General features: G+C 38.8%; 1 protein-coding gene across 3 annotated transcripts; it reads right to left on the minus strand.

Moving 5' to 3' along the window:
• Nucleotides 1-582: 582 nt before the first annotated feature.
• LOC117295978 (mucosa-associated lymphoid tissue lymphoma translocation protein 1-like) lies at nucleotides 583-16,511 on the minus strand. Of its 3 annotated transcripts, none has more exons than XM_033778806.1 (19): nucleotides 16,453-16,511; nucleotides 15,085-15,291; nucleotides 14,276-14,442; nucleotides 13,461-13,671; nucleotides 13,124-13,257; nucleotides 12,540-12,772; nucleotides 11,432-11,528; nucleotides 10,462-10,488; nucleotides 9,266-9,400; nucleotides 7,900-8,058; nucleotides 7,376-7,579; nucleotides 6,791-6,968; nucleotides 6,045-6,122; nucleotides 5,499-5,620; nucleotides 4,807-4,959; nucleotides 3,553-3,710; nucleotides 2,947-2,979; nucleotides 2,133-2,195; nucleotides 583-1,808 (listed from the first exon to the last, which is right to left on the minus strand). In XM_033778806.1, the coding sequence occupies exons 2-19, from the start codon at nucleotides 15,252-15,254 to the stop codon at nucleotides 1,656-1,658; spliced, it is 2,475 nt and encodes an 824-aa protein (XP_033634697.1). In that variant the 5' UTR covers nucleotides 15,255-15,291; nucleotides 16,453-16,511; the 3' UTR covers nucleotides 583-1,655. The 3 variants fall into 3 exon arrangements, with proteins under 3 accessions (XP_033634697.1, XP_033634698.1, XP_033634696.1); XM_033778807.1 differs by having other exon boundaries at nucleotides 12,540-12,769; nucleotides 16,254-16,499; XM_033778805.1 differs by having other exon boundaries at nucleotides 16,254-16,499.
• Nucleotides 16,512-17,299: the final 788 nt, after the last annotated feature.

A 17,299-nucleotide genomic window follows, 5' to 3' on the forward strand; every position in this document is an offset into this window, starting at 1 on the left:
GTGCACTATATAAAAAGCCACTATTATTATTATTGTTATTTATAACCAAATTACATGCAACAGGTTTCCTCTGGCTTTCAAGCCGTTATGATCAATCAATTCTAAGCTAAGCTGGATATTGATTGTTGGCGTTCGACTTAATAATGTAGTGACCGTCATCGCAACACTAATCCTGGGTGTGTATTTTTCGTTTACAAAATGTATTGACAATATATGGAGACTGCTAACATAGGGCTAGATAGCTCAGTTGGTAGAGAACACCGGTACGTTAAGGGCAGTGGACACTTGGTAATTACTCAAAATAAGTATTAGCATAAAACCTTACTTGGTGACAAGCTATGGGGAGAGGTTGATAGTATAAAACATTATGAGAAACGGCTCCCTCTGAAGTGACATAGTTTTCGAGAAAGAAGTAATTTTCCACAAATTTGATTTTGAGACGTCAGATTTTGATTTGAGACCTCAGATCTAGAATTTGAGGTCTTGAAATCATTCATCTTCGTGTGACAAGGGTGTTTTTTCTTTCGTTATTATCTTGCGACTTCGACGACCAATTGAGTTCAAATTTTCACAGGTTTGTTATTTTATGCATATGTTGAGATGCACCAAGTGAGAAGACTTGTCTCTGACAATTACCAATAGTGTCCGGTGTCTTTAATCCGGAGGTCCTTGTTGGTGTAAATCCTGCTCTCGTAAATTTTTGCTTTGTTCAACCCCAAACCATTTACAATTTACCCGGTCAGTTTCCCTTGCGGTTCAATATTTGTTAAACAAAAAACATAAAACATATCCTGAGTATTTTTTTAAAATAATTGTTGAAGTTTAAAAAATATACTTATATAGTTAAGAATATAGGTTGTTTCTTCTTTGTACTGTAACAGAAAGTAACTCTGCTGGGAATATGGGATGGTTCTTTAAGATATTTACAAGATTTTATTGTGTAAAAAATGGACTTACAATTCTTTATATTGGCAATCAAATTAATATCTTACTTCACTTTTAAAGAGTTTTCAGCCATTGATCTGTTGACTTGGGTTCCATGATGCAATGACCTCGCTGTACAGCTCGAGTCAAAATGAAGATGACCAAGATTTATGATTTGACAAACAAAACAACTGACACTCTACTGAAACACCTATTCAACAACATTCTTTCCTGCTTATCTGAAGAAAAAAAAGAATGAAACAAATTGATAATTTCTTAGAGAAGTTATGCCTGTTTAACTGAAAGCACTCATTGTTTGTCCATGGTATATTAATGCTTATGTTTAGATTCAGTTAAAACTGAATCTAAACATCTGTGTAAGTGGCAAAGGGTAAAACAAGTTTTGTCAAGTATTCCGGGAACGCTTGCAAACTGAGTACCTTTATTAAAACAGACAAAACTCCTCTAAGGAATGATCAACTTATTTTGTTCTTTTTTTTCTAACAAGCAGGAGAGATTGCTTGTTACTTATATGCTTTACTGAACTTTTGAGTGTCAACTGTTTGTTTTGAAAAACATCACTAATCCCGGTCAACTCCTTCTTGACTCGCCCTGTATGTGCCATTAAAACGCACACAACCAAAGACAGGCTGAATTCCAAAATAGTCTGGTACCAATTTGTGTGCGATTAATTAGTACTACTAGTCATTCAGCGAGAATTGGGAACCAGCTTAATATCCGCTTGGTGTTTCACTGGGTACTGCATAACGCTCAGTCTGCCATAGCTTCGACACCAGAGGCTTGGTGACTACCAAAGTGTCTTTTTGCTGAAACCGTTCTCCCTGGTACTCCCCTTCCACGGTAACCGTTGATTCCATGTCACCCTGTAAAAAATTACAAATGGATATTTACACACACACACACAGCTTGTATACGTCTGCAACCTTAGACCTATTTGTCCCTCTTTTATTTATACCCGACCTGTTTGGCAACAGCTCCCATTGGTTTTGTACAAGCTTTTGAACTGTGGCTTTTTCCTGACCCATGGACCCTAGTGTCCTCTTTTGTTATAGGTCCCCGGTTTGAATCCACCCTGTGATTTTGTTCACAGAGCTTGGGGAAAGTACTGAGTAAACAGTTGTGAATATGGGTAAAACCAAAATTAATATTCCCTATCGTCGATCTATTAAATTATTATTATTACTTACCCGTAGCCTTTGTAGGTTTCGTACTGTAGTCTTTGTCATCTGGAAACCAGGATTCATTCCCTCCTGATAAGAACAAAACAAATCTCTATCAGCCAAGACGTACACATTAATGAAAATCCATAACATTGCTACTTTCTTTTTATCAGCGCAAATATAGTTTGTGGTCTGTGGGGTGTCGAGGCCGAGTGGATAAGAGCACCGAACTCAAGCTCTGATGCTTCTGTTCAGAGTGTGGGTTTCGAATCCCCGTTGTGACACTTGTCTTCCTGAGCAAGACAGTTAACTATAATTGCTTCTCTCTGACCAGGGGTAAATGGGTACCTGTGAGGGCAGGGAGTTGAGATGGTTTAAGGAATGATTTAAGGCCCAGTGGCCAGGGGAAGCCCTCGGGTGTGAAAAGCGTTACATGTATATAAAAACGGGTTATTATTTTTTCATACTTGTGATCAGTTTAGATTTGACATGTCATAAACTTCGCGCTTTGAAGGGACACAGCGATTTCCCTCTGGCAATGAGGACAATTAATAGCTTAATCGCAACAATCAGCAGGGTACCAGTCACAAATTGTAAATGTGACATGGTATTTTGGCTGGTAACCTTATCCTGGTTAGCATAATTTTGTTTTGCTAAGCTTATTTTCGTGCTTGACCAGCTCTTTGAAATTGGGCCCTGAATTTTGATTTCAATGGGACTGGTCAGACCACTGTCAACTTGGTTTGGGCCCAACGCCTTCTCGAAGAGATGTCTTATTCTGTACAAGACTGAGTGAAAGTCCAGATAAATATTCACAATAAAAATAATGAATCAAACTCACATGATCCTGGTTTTCCATCTTAATGTCAAGTTCCTGAAAGTAGAGGACAACAAAAATGCAAATAATTTAAAACTTCCTTAAGATGAAGGTATACATTTGGCAATTACTCAAATTACTGAAAAATGATATCGCGCAGAGTCATTGAAAATGGCTCTTTGGTGGCTTGGATTGGGCGAGTTGGTCTATGAAAAGCGTTTGAAGCTGTTTGTTATGAAATGCATTGGTTGAAAAGATGTTTTAAAAGTTTGGATATAATGATCCACACAAGTATGCCCCGAAATTACACATTTTTCCCTCTTTTTGTGCGAACTAATACGGTCAGCCATTTTGTAACGTCAAAGATTTGACTCCACAAAACAACGCATAAGGAAAACCGGCAATTTCAAGGCATATTTGTGTGGATCATTATATTCTACTTTTAAACCATCTTTCCAAACATGCCTTTCATAACAAATGGTTTCAAACGCATTCCATAGACCAATTCGCCCGATCCAAGGCAACGTGGCCCCTTAACTTAGATTGGTTTATCAATTAATCCTTTTAATGACCATATGCTAATTGGTCCCTGATACTCCTAGATGACAAGCACTGATCGATGGTATTTACCGAAGTGAAATTCTCCAGTTTGACGGCACAGTTGGTAGCATTTCCTGTGATCGGAATGTAGGAATAGATGACCAGCACATTGGAGAACCTTGTCTTAATATCGATGCAGACAATTACTCCGTATTTAAACTCCATCCAGATCGGCATTTCTGGTAACACTGAAATATCACGAAACAATGGAAATACATTGTACAATAATAATAATAATACCAACCAGTTTTTATATAGCGCTTTTCACACCCGAAGGGCCATTCAAGGCGATTCCAATATTATTACCCCTGGTCACTGGGCCTTAACTCATTCCTTAAACCATCTCAGCTCCCTGGGGAGTACAGCCTGTCTGTACAACATTAATATGCACTACTCGGCTAAATCAATAACAAGAACCATCTCTGCCCTCACATGTACCCATTTACCCCTGAGTGAAGAGAAGCAATTATAGTTAAGTGTCTTGCTCGGGGACACAAGTGTCACGACTGGGGTTCGAACCCACACTCTGCTGAACAGAAGCACGAGCTTGAGTTCGGTTCTCTTATCCGCTCGGCCACGACACCTTGAATTAAGAAAACAAAAAACCACAATGGGAGACTTTTCAGCTGTTTTGTTGGCAGCAGTGGTAATGGTCCTTTCTTTGCTGCTCGAGCATGCACGCAAATGCTCAGAATTGCATGAGTAGATCTGAGGACGCTCACTACTGGCGAGAACGAGAACTATGAAGAATTTTTTTTCCAAAAGTTCTCCCAATGTTTGGTGAATACCCCCAGCATTTAGTTTGATTTAGTTTATTCGAGAGGGGTCCGCAAAAAATTTGTCCGCCTTTTGAATTGAAAATTTTCACAGATTAGTTTTGTTGTATAACATCTACATTTAGGGTTAAAGGCACTGGACACTATTGGTAATCAGCGTTATAGAATAATAACTTACTTGTTAACGATCAACAGAGAGCTGTTGATAGTATAAAACATTGTGAGAAACGGCTACCTCTGAAGTAACATTGTTTTGAGAAAGAAGTAATTTTGAGAACTCAAAATCAAGCATCTGAAAGCACACAACTTGACAAGTGTGACAAATGTCTTTTTTCTTCCATTATTATCTCGCAACTTCCGACTAATTGAGCTCAAATTTTCACAGGTTTGTTATTTGTGCATATGTTGAGATACACCAAGTGAGAAGATTGGTCTTTGAAAAATACCAAAGGTGTCCAGTGTCTTTAAAAAAAATGGAAACAGTTCCAAATATCACAGGTATACTTACAATGAGCGCTGCCCCATAACCTGCTGCGACTGTTTATTTCTTCAGTGTGCCCAGCTGGATTAATTGGATCCAGTAAGGTACGAGCTTCACTCAGATCTTGAGCGATCGCTGGATACTGACGCCTATCAGTCAGATTAGGGTCATTACAAACATCTGCATTCAAACCAGGAATAAATAGGACAAATGAAAAGAATTTGTCCTGCTTTTTAACTACTACCTGGGGGGGGGGAGGTAGAAAATCGGCTGGGACTATGACTTGAGCTTTAATTGAGGATTGTTATTAAGTTCACTGCCACAGAGTGAGTTTCTTTATAGGGCTCAACTTTTCGACTAGCTTGCTCTAGTCATCGTCAGGAGACTAATGATATAGTTGGCTTGTGCGTGAAGAGCTCGCCTCTCACCAAGGTGACCCTGGTTCGATACTCGGCCAGGGCCATAATGTGAGTGGTGAGTTCTGCGTTTCTTCTCTGCTGTGCCACGAGGGTTTTCCAGACCATCCGGTTTACTCCCTCGTGAAAAATCAAATACTTTCGATCTCTGGCTTTCGATCTCTGACGGGTTGATGTGGCTGGCAGCCAAAGGCACCCTGGCATGCCTGCTTCTTGGACACGCTGAACCGCATCTTTCTCAATTCAGCTCTTAGCTGCGAGTGTTAAATGATTAGACTCACAAATTAAATTAAAATATCTTACCTTGTATTACATCTTCCAACATGTGGGTAACTCTCTTCTTTTCTTTGATTCGCTCAATGAGGTATTTGGAGAAAAAGGCATAAGGTGTCTCCTCTACCTCCCAGGCCCTGGTGTTGGTCTGGCTGTTTGACGAAAGTTAAGTCAAGATTTAGAGGTCAAATTGTTGTCTATGGTTAGTTAGGTCAAAATAAGATGTTTAGCCTCCACGCCCGCTTCCTTTTTAGAGGCTGCCGCCGCCTCCTTTGAACATTTTTTTTTAAAATAAATTACAATATCTTCTTTATTTAAGGGGAAAAACAAAATTTGTTTAGGAAAAAAAAAAGGATATGTTATTATAACGATCTTGTAATGATTAACAAGAAACATAGGCAGTGTCCGAACTAGCGGCTACTGCAGCTACGACTACGACTAGATTTATGCATTGAAGTATCAGACATCCTTAGCAGCACACTTAGCAACAGCCGTAGCCGTAGCCGAAGCTGCCAATTCGGATCCGGCCAAACATAGGTTTCAACAAAGAAATAAATAAAAGAAATAATGACTTACGCAGCGTAACCAAAAACAGTGTTACCCCTGACGTCTGGAGTGTACCTTTTAGCAGCCTCTTGTTGTGGGTACGTGTTACTATAAAAACAAAAAAGATTATATTCAGAGTAAATTTCTTCTTCTTCTTCTTCTTCTCGATAAATGTCGTTCATATATTCAGCTATCTGTTACCTTCTTGATGACGAATCCGTCAACGCTAACTAACACCTGATTCACACAGGCGCTCCAGAGTCGCGCCAAACCAAATTCTGAATTAAGTACATTAAAAGTTTTACGCCTGCCTGAATCAATTAGGAGTGACTGGCCGCGTGCTTTAAGTCAAAAGAACGACAGTTGCAGTCGTTCAGAACGACTCCGTAGCGCATTGGCTTCAGACGGTGATCTTGTCATAAGCCGAGCCCAATGTAAATTTTATGTTAAGTTCACCTGTCTAAAACCAACATTTATTTAGGTCGACCTACAGTCGCTCCTAATCTGTTTGGTTCGGCGAACTCTGGCAACACATACACATGACATTTTGGCCGAATATTTAACAGCAAAAGTACTGTCTCATTCCACCAAGGTTTTAGCCAGGATTTAGTAAAAATAATTTAGTTTAATATTTGAGTGAGAACTTTCCTCATTCTCAAAAACTACGCTACTCTCACAATGTTTTAAACTATTATTTGCTCTCCATTGCTCGCTACCAAGTAAGTTTTTAACAATTATTGTTTTTATGGTAAAATAAATAAAACAAACATTCTTACTATTCCCTGCAGATATCCAAGAGTATAACATTTAATGCAGTATTTCTATTCTGCATTTGATCTAATACATGCTGATCACAGATACATTCGTGGGTTGAGTAGCCAGCCGCTGCATCCACTGGAATCATATAACTTTGTCCATCGTTGGAAAAACCATGTCCACTGAAGTAAAATAATCCTGTAGAAAAAAAATGCAAAAAACAATACAATAAATAAATAATAAATAAATAATAGTTTTTTAATGATTCCTGTATGTGGCGGCTATCCGCTGTTGGATATCATTAATGAATAAATAAGTTTTTCGTATTTCACATTGATGACTGAGGTGTGTTATAAAACACATATAAACTTACACGGGTTTAAGCTAATGTAGGTGGAAAGCTTCCCTTAAAAAAATTACTTGCTGAGGTGCTGTAGTTTTTTGATAAATGAGTAAAACATCTTCACAAGAGTAATTTTTCATCTCAGTAAGATGAAACTATTTTAACATGTACAAAATAGATATACACCACTCTCCTGAAAACATTCCTCTGCGATTTTTCCCCTCCAAAACTTGGCGACTAATGAAGAATGAATTATCCTTACCGTATACCCCACTGTTGAGTAAAGCGCAGAATGCACTCAAGGCAAAGTTCATTTCTTGAAGGTTCAAGTTGAGCAATGAGATGACTTTGAAGTCGAGTTCAGAAAGGACCACTGCGAGTTTCTCTACATCTAATTCGGGCGCTATGAGCCTTTTGGCTGAGCGGTAGTCTTGGTTGCCAATCAACAATGCAACTTTATCCGTAGCTGTATTAATTCAAACAATTAAGACAGAAGCAAAGTCAATGAGTGTTAATATTTCTTTACAGCAAATCACATGACAATATCCAACTTTGTGTGGAGCTAAAAATCATAAATCAAATCTGTTTTTCCTTTTGCATGGATATGTCTTGGATTAATATGTTGTAAAATGCTTTTCAAGAAAGCTAGTTTTTAAAATAAACAATGAATTTCAATTTTCAGTTATTTCTCTTGACACACAATTTCAAAGCGGTCAACTTTTGTTTAACATTGACTATTCCGAATGACCCCTAAGTAAAGAGGAATTTGAACAAAATTAACCGTACCGGAATACTTGAACTCAGACGTGGGTTGTTCAACTCCAATGATCTCCAACATGGCTTGGTTAGACCAGACGCAGACATGGTCGTTCTGAATACGACATTGGTACATTCCCCTGTCCTCAGGTTTGACCGGTAGGAAGTGTAGCTTAGATTGAGTAGCTCCTGCATTGAGAAAAGGAAACATTTAAAAAAACTTTACACAGAGTTATCGCGCAGTCAGCGACCGTACCATGGTAAATAAAGTGTGTCTACTCATTAACAGTACGGTCTAAAATGTCAAAATATTTTAAAATCAGTAATGGAACATAGCCAGACAACACTATTACCAACAGAATTAGCTTGGGGAGAGTCTTCGACTTATACAGTCACCATTAATGTCGAAGCCCCATAGAAATTGAACACATTGACATCCAATACACTCCACGTTCTTATCCAATACGTCCCACGTTCTTTGATCTTACAGCAAGTTTGATTTTGGATATTTTCTCTTTTGTAGGGACTGAGTGTGCTAACCCATAGACACACAGCCATTTGTTTTGGTGCTGTGGCTTCAGTTTACCTTTCAGGGTTTAAGTATTGACCCATTTCACCTGACGTCATCATCAAAATAATCTTGAATGCGCCATACTGGTAGGCAATTTCACTGTGCGTTTTCATATATAACTCTATGCTGTGCGTTATGCAGTGAAGTGCGCATTTTAGGACGACGCAGCGTTAATACACGTAAACCAAACTTGCCCACCAACATGGTGAGCGTGGCATCAGTCGCCGCGTGTGACCCGCGTGCAAGGGGTCAATACCATGTTTTCGTATTTACACATGGTTGTACCCGCATGTTTACTTTTTATTTATAGTTTCTTCTAAACCAAGCACTGGTTCAATGTAACATGTGTCACAGTGTTCGTGACAATCTGACATTAGTCACAGTGACAAAATATGTTGGCAGTGTCAATCAACTCAGTCATGCTGTTCACAGTGTAATGTGTCACCATGGCATTGCCACTGTGTCACGAGTGGTGGTGGTATTGACAATGTGACATAAGTGACCATGTAGTAATTGCCAATGTAACATGTCATTGTAGCACTTCCAATGTGCTAAGAGTCCAGCCCGGTTCATACCTCCTGCGAATGCGAATGCGATTTGAATTTTGGCGTCACAAATTCGCAAGAAAATAATTCGCAACAGTTGAAATGTGCTCAACTCCTGCGAAAACATTCGCTGCGAAAACTGCCCCGTGGCGTCAAAGTTCACCTCACATTTGCAGAAAGTATGAAAGGAGCTTTTCTGTAGCATGCCTTCATAAACCGGATTGATGCGACATTGCACTTTAAAAAAAAAACTTAAAAAAACTGACTTTGATGACTTTACCTGGGATTTCTTGGCCGTTAAGGAACCACTGGAAGAAGAGATTTCCTTCAGTGACGTTCGCTCGGCAAAAGAGAAATCGCTGCTCCCCAATACGACTTGAAACACTCTCTGGATGATGCTCAATAGTGATGTGATCTATCCAATCAATTCAATCAAAAGATTCGCTGTCATTAAATCCACTGGACACTATTGGTAATTACTCAAAATAATTGTTAGCATAAAAATGCACTTGGTAACGAGCAATGGAGAGCTGTTGATAGTATAAAACATTGTGAGAAAACGACTCCCTCTGAAATAACGTAGTTCTTGAGAGAGCGGTAATTTCTCACTCAAATAATAAAAGACTTCAGCTGAAGCCTTTTATAATGCATTCATCTGAAAGAATACAAATTTGTGAACCAAGGGTGTTTTTTCTTTCATAATTCTCTTGCAAATTTGATGACCAATTGAGCCAAAATGTTCACAGGTTTGTTATTTTATGCCTATGTTGGGAAACACCAGGTGAGAATACTGGTCTTTGACAATTACCAAAGGTGTCCAGTGCCTTCAAATAACATTTCTTAGGAGGGAATCATTTTCTTAAGATGGTATACATTATCAACTGCTGCTGTAATAACCAAAGAAAGGCCTATACCCTCCCTTTAAATCAAATCAATTATTAACCAAATATAATGATCAAGTTGTTAATGTGACAAGTAATTCTTGTAACTCTTGACCAGTTCTGTAGTTTTCAATTTCAATTTCATCTGTTTTATTGACCTTATCAATAACCCCTTTTTTTGCTATGAAAATTGCCATAATGTAGGCCATAATGTCTAAAATGAAGCACCCAGCGTGCCTGCTTTGATCATAATAATAATAATAATGAACCATTTTTGTAGAGCGCATATCACAATCACAGAGAAGTCCCTATGCGCTTAGAGATGAAAACACAAGAGAAGCAAAAGTTAATAGAGATGTGAAGTAAATACAAAAGCAAAATTTAGGTGATACAGAAAAAAGTACTGAAGGCTATTGCAAAAATAAATGTGTTTTTAACTTTGTCTTAAATAAATTCACTCTTTGAGCTTGTTTTATGGGGTCCGGAACACTATTCCATAATTATGCTGCTGCTGCTACAAAAGCTCACAGACGCCATGTTGTGGGACAGGTATTTGAATGGTAACGTCATTATTCGATACGGTCTATTGGTTTACCTGGATAAGATTCCGGCAGCCTTGAATCTGAAAGAGAGAGAGAGAGAGAGAGAAAACAAAAATACTGATGAACTTCTCACGGTTTTGAGAAATAAAACGGCTGGTATTTTACCGATTTTTTTATACATATTATTAAACATAACAAAACAAAATACAACTGGAAATCATGTTATTTCCTTGTCAATTTCTGAAAATAAATTTGAGGAAATAGGTTTCCTGATAGGACAAGAGTCAAACATGAGAAAGGGAGTTTCTTTGTAAACTGAGAAAGGATAATAAAAACAAACTTAAATTTCACTCATCTACATTTACATTGAATAACTTGAGTAGTTAAACTTAATGGCTGAGTGCTAGTTAATTTACATGGGGCATTCAGCAGTACCACTGGCTTTGTGCATGATCCAATTAAGTTGACCTGTTTTGTAAAGAAATTACATGGTAATAACAGGTGTCAGTTGCCAGACGCAAAAGGATGTGTCTTCTTGGCCTCTTTCTTGCACGCCTTCCCGTTGGATTTTTTTGTGTGTGAAAGTACCGCGACTTTTCTGTAGAATTACAAAATTAGATCCAATGGGGACACATGGGAAAACTGACCTCCCTGTCAACTTACTGCGACCACGACGTAAAACGAAAACGAAAACGAAGACTTTCGCGCATCCAAGGTAACTTTAAGGGCCGATAAAAAAAACCCAATGTAAACAGCTCCGCGCTGTAAACCTTCTGCGACCACTCTGTAAAACGCTATGCATACACATATGGTAGAACTACACCAAAGCCAGTCACGGTAACTTTCCGCGTGGCCGCGGAAGAAAAAGTCCAATGGGAACACAGCTTTAGCCTCTTTCTAGGAGTTTTCCGTAATGCTAGCTGTTTTATTAGTTGTTTTTCTTGTACTGTATGCGAGCATTTGAATCACCCTTTGTGGGATCTAATAAAGATTAATTGAATTTAATTGAATTGTTGAACCTACCTACTGTAATGGCGACTGTCTTACTGGTGATGCAGCCAGCCTTATTCCATACTCTACATTGGTACATCCCTTTATCATCAGCAGTAGATTGAGCCCACTGCAAGACAATTCAAGTGGTCATCACATCAAAGGCACTTGACACTATTGGTAGTTCCTCAAAATAAATGTTAGCATAAAAACGTACTTGGTACTGATCAATGGGGAGCTGTTGATAGTATAAAACATTGTGCGAAATAATAATACTAGGCATTTGTAATGCGCCAAATACCATCTGTTTTGCGCCAAATAAATGTAAACAGGTGTTCAAGGCTCCCTCTGAAGTAATGAATGTAGTTTTTGAGAGAGAGGTTACCTCTCACTACAAATAATAATACTTCAGGCCTGAAGGCCTTTTTAGGCAACTGAAAGCACACACATTTGTGAAAAAGGGTGTTTTTGTCAAAAATTCTCCTGCAACTTCGAAGACCAAATATGTTTTACCCTTTACTTTATAGGATCAAAGTGGCCCGGTCGTTCCTTTCCCTGCCTTTCACTCTACCTCTGTGTGGACCCCGGTTTGATACCCCCTCGGGGGGGAGCCTTGCATTTGAATTGAGTTTCAGGCCCTATATGATTGTGTGGGTCTTCCCTTTTGGGGTTTTCCTCCCACATCAGGGATTGTTTTCGTCCAGCATTTTTTGCATAGCAAGAAATTTAGACTGCACTTATTCTGTGCACACTGAATGCTAATAATATTGAGTAGCAACTCTTGTTTTGGGAGTTGCAATTGGAACATCTTGTGTAGCATTTTGCTCTGCTATCCACAGGGATGTGATAGGATTGAAAAAAACCTGAACTCTTCGCACAAAGCGCGAAAGCATGCGAGCTCGAAAACCTGTGAGTATGAAGCCTAATATTAACATTTATTTTTGGCTTTAAAAGCTCTACTCTGCAATCTGGGGGCGTTATTATATGGTTTTGAATTTAAGGCCAAAAAAAAAACCGAATTCCATTTCTTTTAGTTTCCTATGCATCCTGATATTGGCCCTAACTGTGCTGTTCATTGGATTTGTAATACAAAAATAAACAAATAATGAATGAAATAAATAAATCACACTCTTCAACTTACATAAAGCGTCTGTTTCTGTTGATCTCTCAGAGCATGAGGTTCCAATGGGTCGCCATGGGTCAAGTAGCCGAATTTATACCACTGGTACTTTGGTTGTGGGCAACCAGTCGCACGGCATTCGACGATGATCGGTTTACCGGGGCGTACTGAAAGGGCACCCGGTGGTTGCTGAACAATCGTAGGCTTCTGCATTAGCTGGTAGTCAATATCAGAGTCCGAAAACTCCAGATCTTCTGTTGCCAAAAAATATCATTATCATTATAATTATAAAAGTGGCTAGCGCTTATACACTTCACTGACGCTCAAGACACTTCAACATTCAGCCCAGGGACCCATAGCCTTACATGTTTTGCTTCTTTATGGGTCCCTCCACAGTTTCATGGATGTCCATGCTTATTCTTCATTTAGTTAATCGTATCAAACAACTGTTTATCTTTTAACTTCCAATTTACATCGTATTTGATTTTATTTTGATTGTGATTTTGATACTGTGGAAGTAAAGTGATTGATTGATTGATTGATTGATTGATTGATTGATTGATTAATTGATTGATCTTCAATAAAATTTAAAAAACACTACGTACCTTTTGCTGGTGGATAGACTTGGAGGTACGCCCAATCAGTAAACACCTGTTTTATTTTACCGTTGATTTTATGGTAGACCTGACAACAGTAGGCTCCACTGTGGCTTAGTCTGACTGGAGAAATCTTTAAGACTCTAAAAAATGAAACGAGAATAGCAAACAAGAATCATTAAAGAATGGCTTGGTTACTCTTGAATCTTGAATGGTTTTTGGAGAGGGTGGGTTGAAAAATCCATTTGTGCTATGTGCTTATTCTGTCAACATTGTGCTTATCAGTTGTGGTACTGTCAGTTTGTCCTGAGAGATATTTGAAGAAATGCATTTCAAAGGAACATACCTGTCAGTTCCACCAGGAACTTCTTCATGGCTAACTTTCTCCTTCTCGTTCTTACTACTACTGTGTGGATTGCATGAATCCAAACCAAATGCTTGATACCAGCGGTAATGTGGGTATGGAAAACCCCTGGCTTTGCAAGCAAACACCACGACGGTACCGGGTCCAGACTGCACCGTCTGAGATATCGGAACTTGAAGAAGACGAAGGCTTTCTGTTGGATGAATATAGTAAATATATAGTGGTAGTGGCTTCTTATATAGCGCCCATATTCGTCACATGGTCTCGGAACCAAGACTGAACTCGTCAAGAAATGAGCTATAGATGGATTGCCCCAAGTGTCATCGACCGACATATTTGATGAAATGCGCATGCATGCAAGGCTATCATTGGCTGAGAGTTGTGCCCAGCGCGTACACGTGTGCACTTTTCAATAGTTTATCATCGAATATGGCGGTCGATAACACTTAGATGCTGTCTGTCTAAACTGCGCCAATAAAGTATCTAAACACTTACAAATGGTCAGATTTATCAGAACCTGAAATAGTATGCAAAACATTAATTAATTAATCCGATTCACAGTTGTCTTCTGCGCATTTTAACACCTCTTTTGTTGTGCTACGATGTTGTTTGGTGGATTTAGGGGCACTAAAGTGGCTGAAGGTCGAATTTCAAAAGTTGAAAAAGCCCCTATTCAAGCAAGAGCATTGTACTGTGATGAATAACATCAGCATTATTGTTGCCTGCCTTTTATAAATAATTCAAGCAAGAGCGGTGTACTGTGTTATCAGTGTTATTATTGATAACAAATAAATTACCTGTTTTTTTTATGAGTTTCAGACATTTTTCATGATTCAACCTATCCAAGTAGGAGATCAACTGTCTGACAGACCTTCCTTGTCCACCAAGTTTCCTTAGGAGTTTTAGAGCTGGACTTCCGTTATACTCATGGATTGATAATGCGATGGCTTCAACCTCATCATCGCTGAAAAGAAAATGCAAAATAAATTGTGTCACATAAGGCGGTATAAAAAAATACAACAAGTTTGAGAAGATTGCTTTGAAGAAATTTCATATTGTGTAAAGAGTTGTCAAGAAGAGTGGTTCTTTAAGGTCTGCAACAAATAAGGTTGTGAAATTCTACATAAGTTCAATAGGAAATGATTATTGATTTATCAGCTACTGACTATATCATTAATTTACATTGGGTATGCTGCGATAGGCTCGCAGGTGCAATGCGTCGCACCTGCTTTATAACAATTGATACACGCACCTGCTTTATAACAATTTGTACATGGCGTTGGTCGATTTCCAGCGCTGTGTACGAAACAACCGCGGGTTCAAGTGAATTTTTTTTTTAAACAATGAATAGTCTGTCGTAATAATGTTTGAAGATGACAACAGAACTTCGAGAAGAGGAATAACAATTATACACAGGTATAACAAAACAATTGTGGATGCTGTGACTGAGGTCCAGGGGTTTTGTACACCCTCGGGGGAAAATGGCACCCTCGGCTTCGCCTCGGGTTCCATTTTCCCCCTCGAGTGTACAAACGCCATGGACCCCGTCACAGCGTGCAACAGTTGTATACTGACAAAGATTCAAGTGTCTCTCTTATCATCTTACCTAAAAATCTTCTCTGGAATTTGTGCTATCACACCACGCCAGTTCATTTTGCTGTCACCAACGTTTAAATATTCAGAAAGAGCCAAAAGGACTGTGAATGGGAGCTCGGTTATTACAGAATCGGGATCTATTGTGTCTGGCTCCGCACCATTCGTGTTGATCCAAGCCATGTTTGAACCTCCTCAGGAACTACACAGAGACTGCTAACTGTAACAAATCAAACCATTAAAACATACATTACAAACAATTATTATAAGCCAACCTGACGTGGTAAAAAAAAAAAAACTTTTTATTAGGATGTATGGTATCAAATAATATTATTCGTGTTTTCCAAATTTCTACAGCCCTGATAGTTGATATTATAATAGGCCTAATCAAATCATATCTTTCAGTTTTCACATTTTCATTTGTTTAAAGCCATTGGACCCTTTCGGTAAACAGTGTTGTCCAAGGCCCACACTTTGTGTACCACAACTTCTATATCAAATAACAAACCTGTGAAAATTTAGGCTCAATCGGTCATCGGAGTCAGGAGAAAACAACGGAAAATCCCACTCTTGTTTCCGCGCGTTTCGCCGTGTCATGACACGTGTTTAAAATAAATCTGTAATTCTCGTTAACGAGAATTTATATTGTTTTGCTGTTTTCTCAAAAAGTAAAGAATTTCATGGAATAATATTTCAAGAGAAGTCTTTCACCATTGCCTTCTGTAAACCTTGTAAGTTATTTGTAAATCTGTGAACTTTTTTTTTTCTGAACCGAAAGGGTCCAATTTTTTGGTACTTATAACATAAAACTCTACAGACAGGTACATGGGTAGCATTGGGTAGTCAAGTTATATGAATGTCTTTACAAAAATGGATCAAATGATGGTGATCTATATCATTATATGACTATAACTAAACTAATGACTAATAAAATTAAAAATTAAAACAACTGACACTAATTTTAAAATCCAGTGACTATTGACAATAACTACCTTTGAGTTTGAGGCAATATAATTTCACCAATAATGGTTCCGAGGGAAAGAACATAATTATTTGAAATCTGCTTACCATTCAATCATTCAACCATCCATTCATAATTTCGTGTGTATCCTTTCAACCATTTATTGCCACTGTCTTTTGACTGTCGTAAAATAATAAACACAACCTCTCAAATGAACTTACCTAAAGAAGTTACAGTTTACACAACCCCAAACAAAAGTCTTGAAATTGAAGAAGTGAACACCTTTACCCTGCTGTATTGATCATCTTCAGAACACCAGGTAATCAAGTTACTGATTGTGAAACTACATCTGAGTTAACCAAGCTAAGCTAAGGAAATATTACCACATTATTTAACAACAATTCCGCATTCTGAAGCTACCTTGGTCAGCTGCCACTTGCAGCAGTGTTCATCCACCACACGCGCGACCACCACACGCGTACAGTGTTGTTTATCAGCAATGCCGGATCCTATCCATATATCTAGTATTGGCTCAAGACTTCAGTGATAGATAGTGGAGAGCCTAACTAAGCTCAGTTGTAAATCGCTGCAGCGTGCCCTCCTACGATATGAGCATTGACGTATTGGGTTAAGACTATATCTCTCCCCGATCATCGCCACACAACAACCAAACGATTGAGGATTGAGTAATCGGCGTGACACGTACGGAACCTTGCGACACACAACTTTAACGAACGTGTATTTGATGTTTCCCTTAATAACTTTACCAACCATTTTTTAAATACGATTCTTAAGGGTACTTATACACGTCTTAATTTATGCTTCATTATAAAACCATTTACTACGGTTACACACTGGTTTGAGGAGTTTTCTTAAATTATACTCAAAATGACTCAAGTACTTGTTGTATATACAAACAGAACGGAAACTTTCGGGGAAATCCCTAGTAAACTTTACCTAGTCATTTACTGTTTACTGCTCTCGCGGACTTCAACAAGTAAAATGGCACATGACAGCATTGAGAGCTTGACAACACTTTCTTTCCCGGTGAATCGGGGGACTAAAAAACTTTAAAGCCTCCGCCCCCCCCCCCCTCCTTAGAGGGGGAGGCCGAGGCCGATATGGGCCGGGCGACCGCCGACCGAGAGGAGCTGAGGCCGTGTCCGAATTGGCGACTTCGGCTACAGCTACGTCTAGGGCGCGCGCGTCTGCCTATTCTTCAACACTGGTAGGTGGTAGACGCGCTGATCTAGCCGTAGCTGTAGCC

This window comes from Asterias rubens, chromosome 10 (genome assembly GCF_902459465.1).
Source record: "Asterias rubens chromosome 10, eAstRub1.3, whole genome shotgun sequence".
NCBI classification, from domain to species: Eukaryota; Metazoa; Echinodermata; class Asteroidea; order Forcipulatida; family Asteriidae; genus Asterias; species Asterias rubens.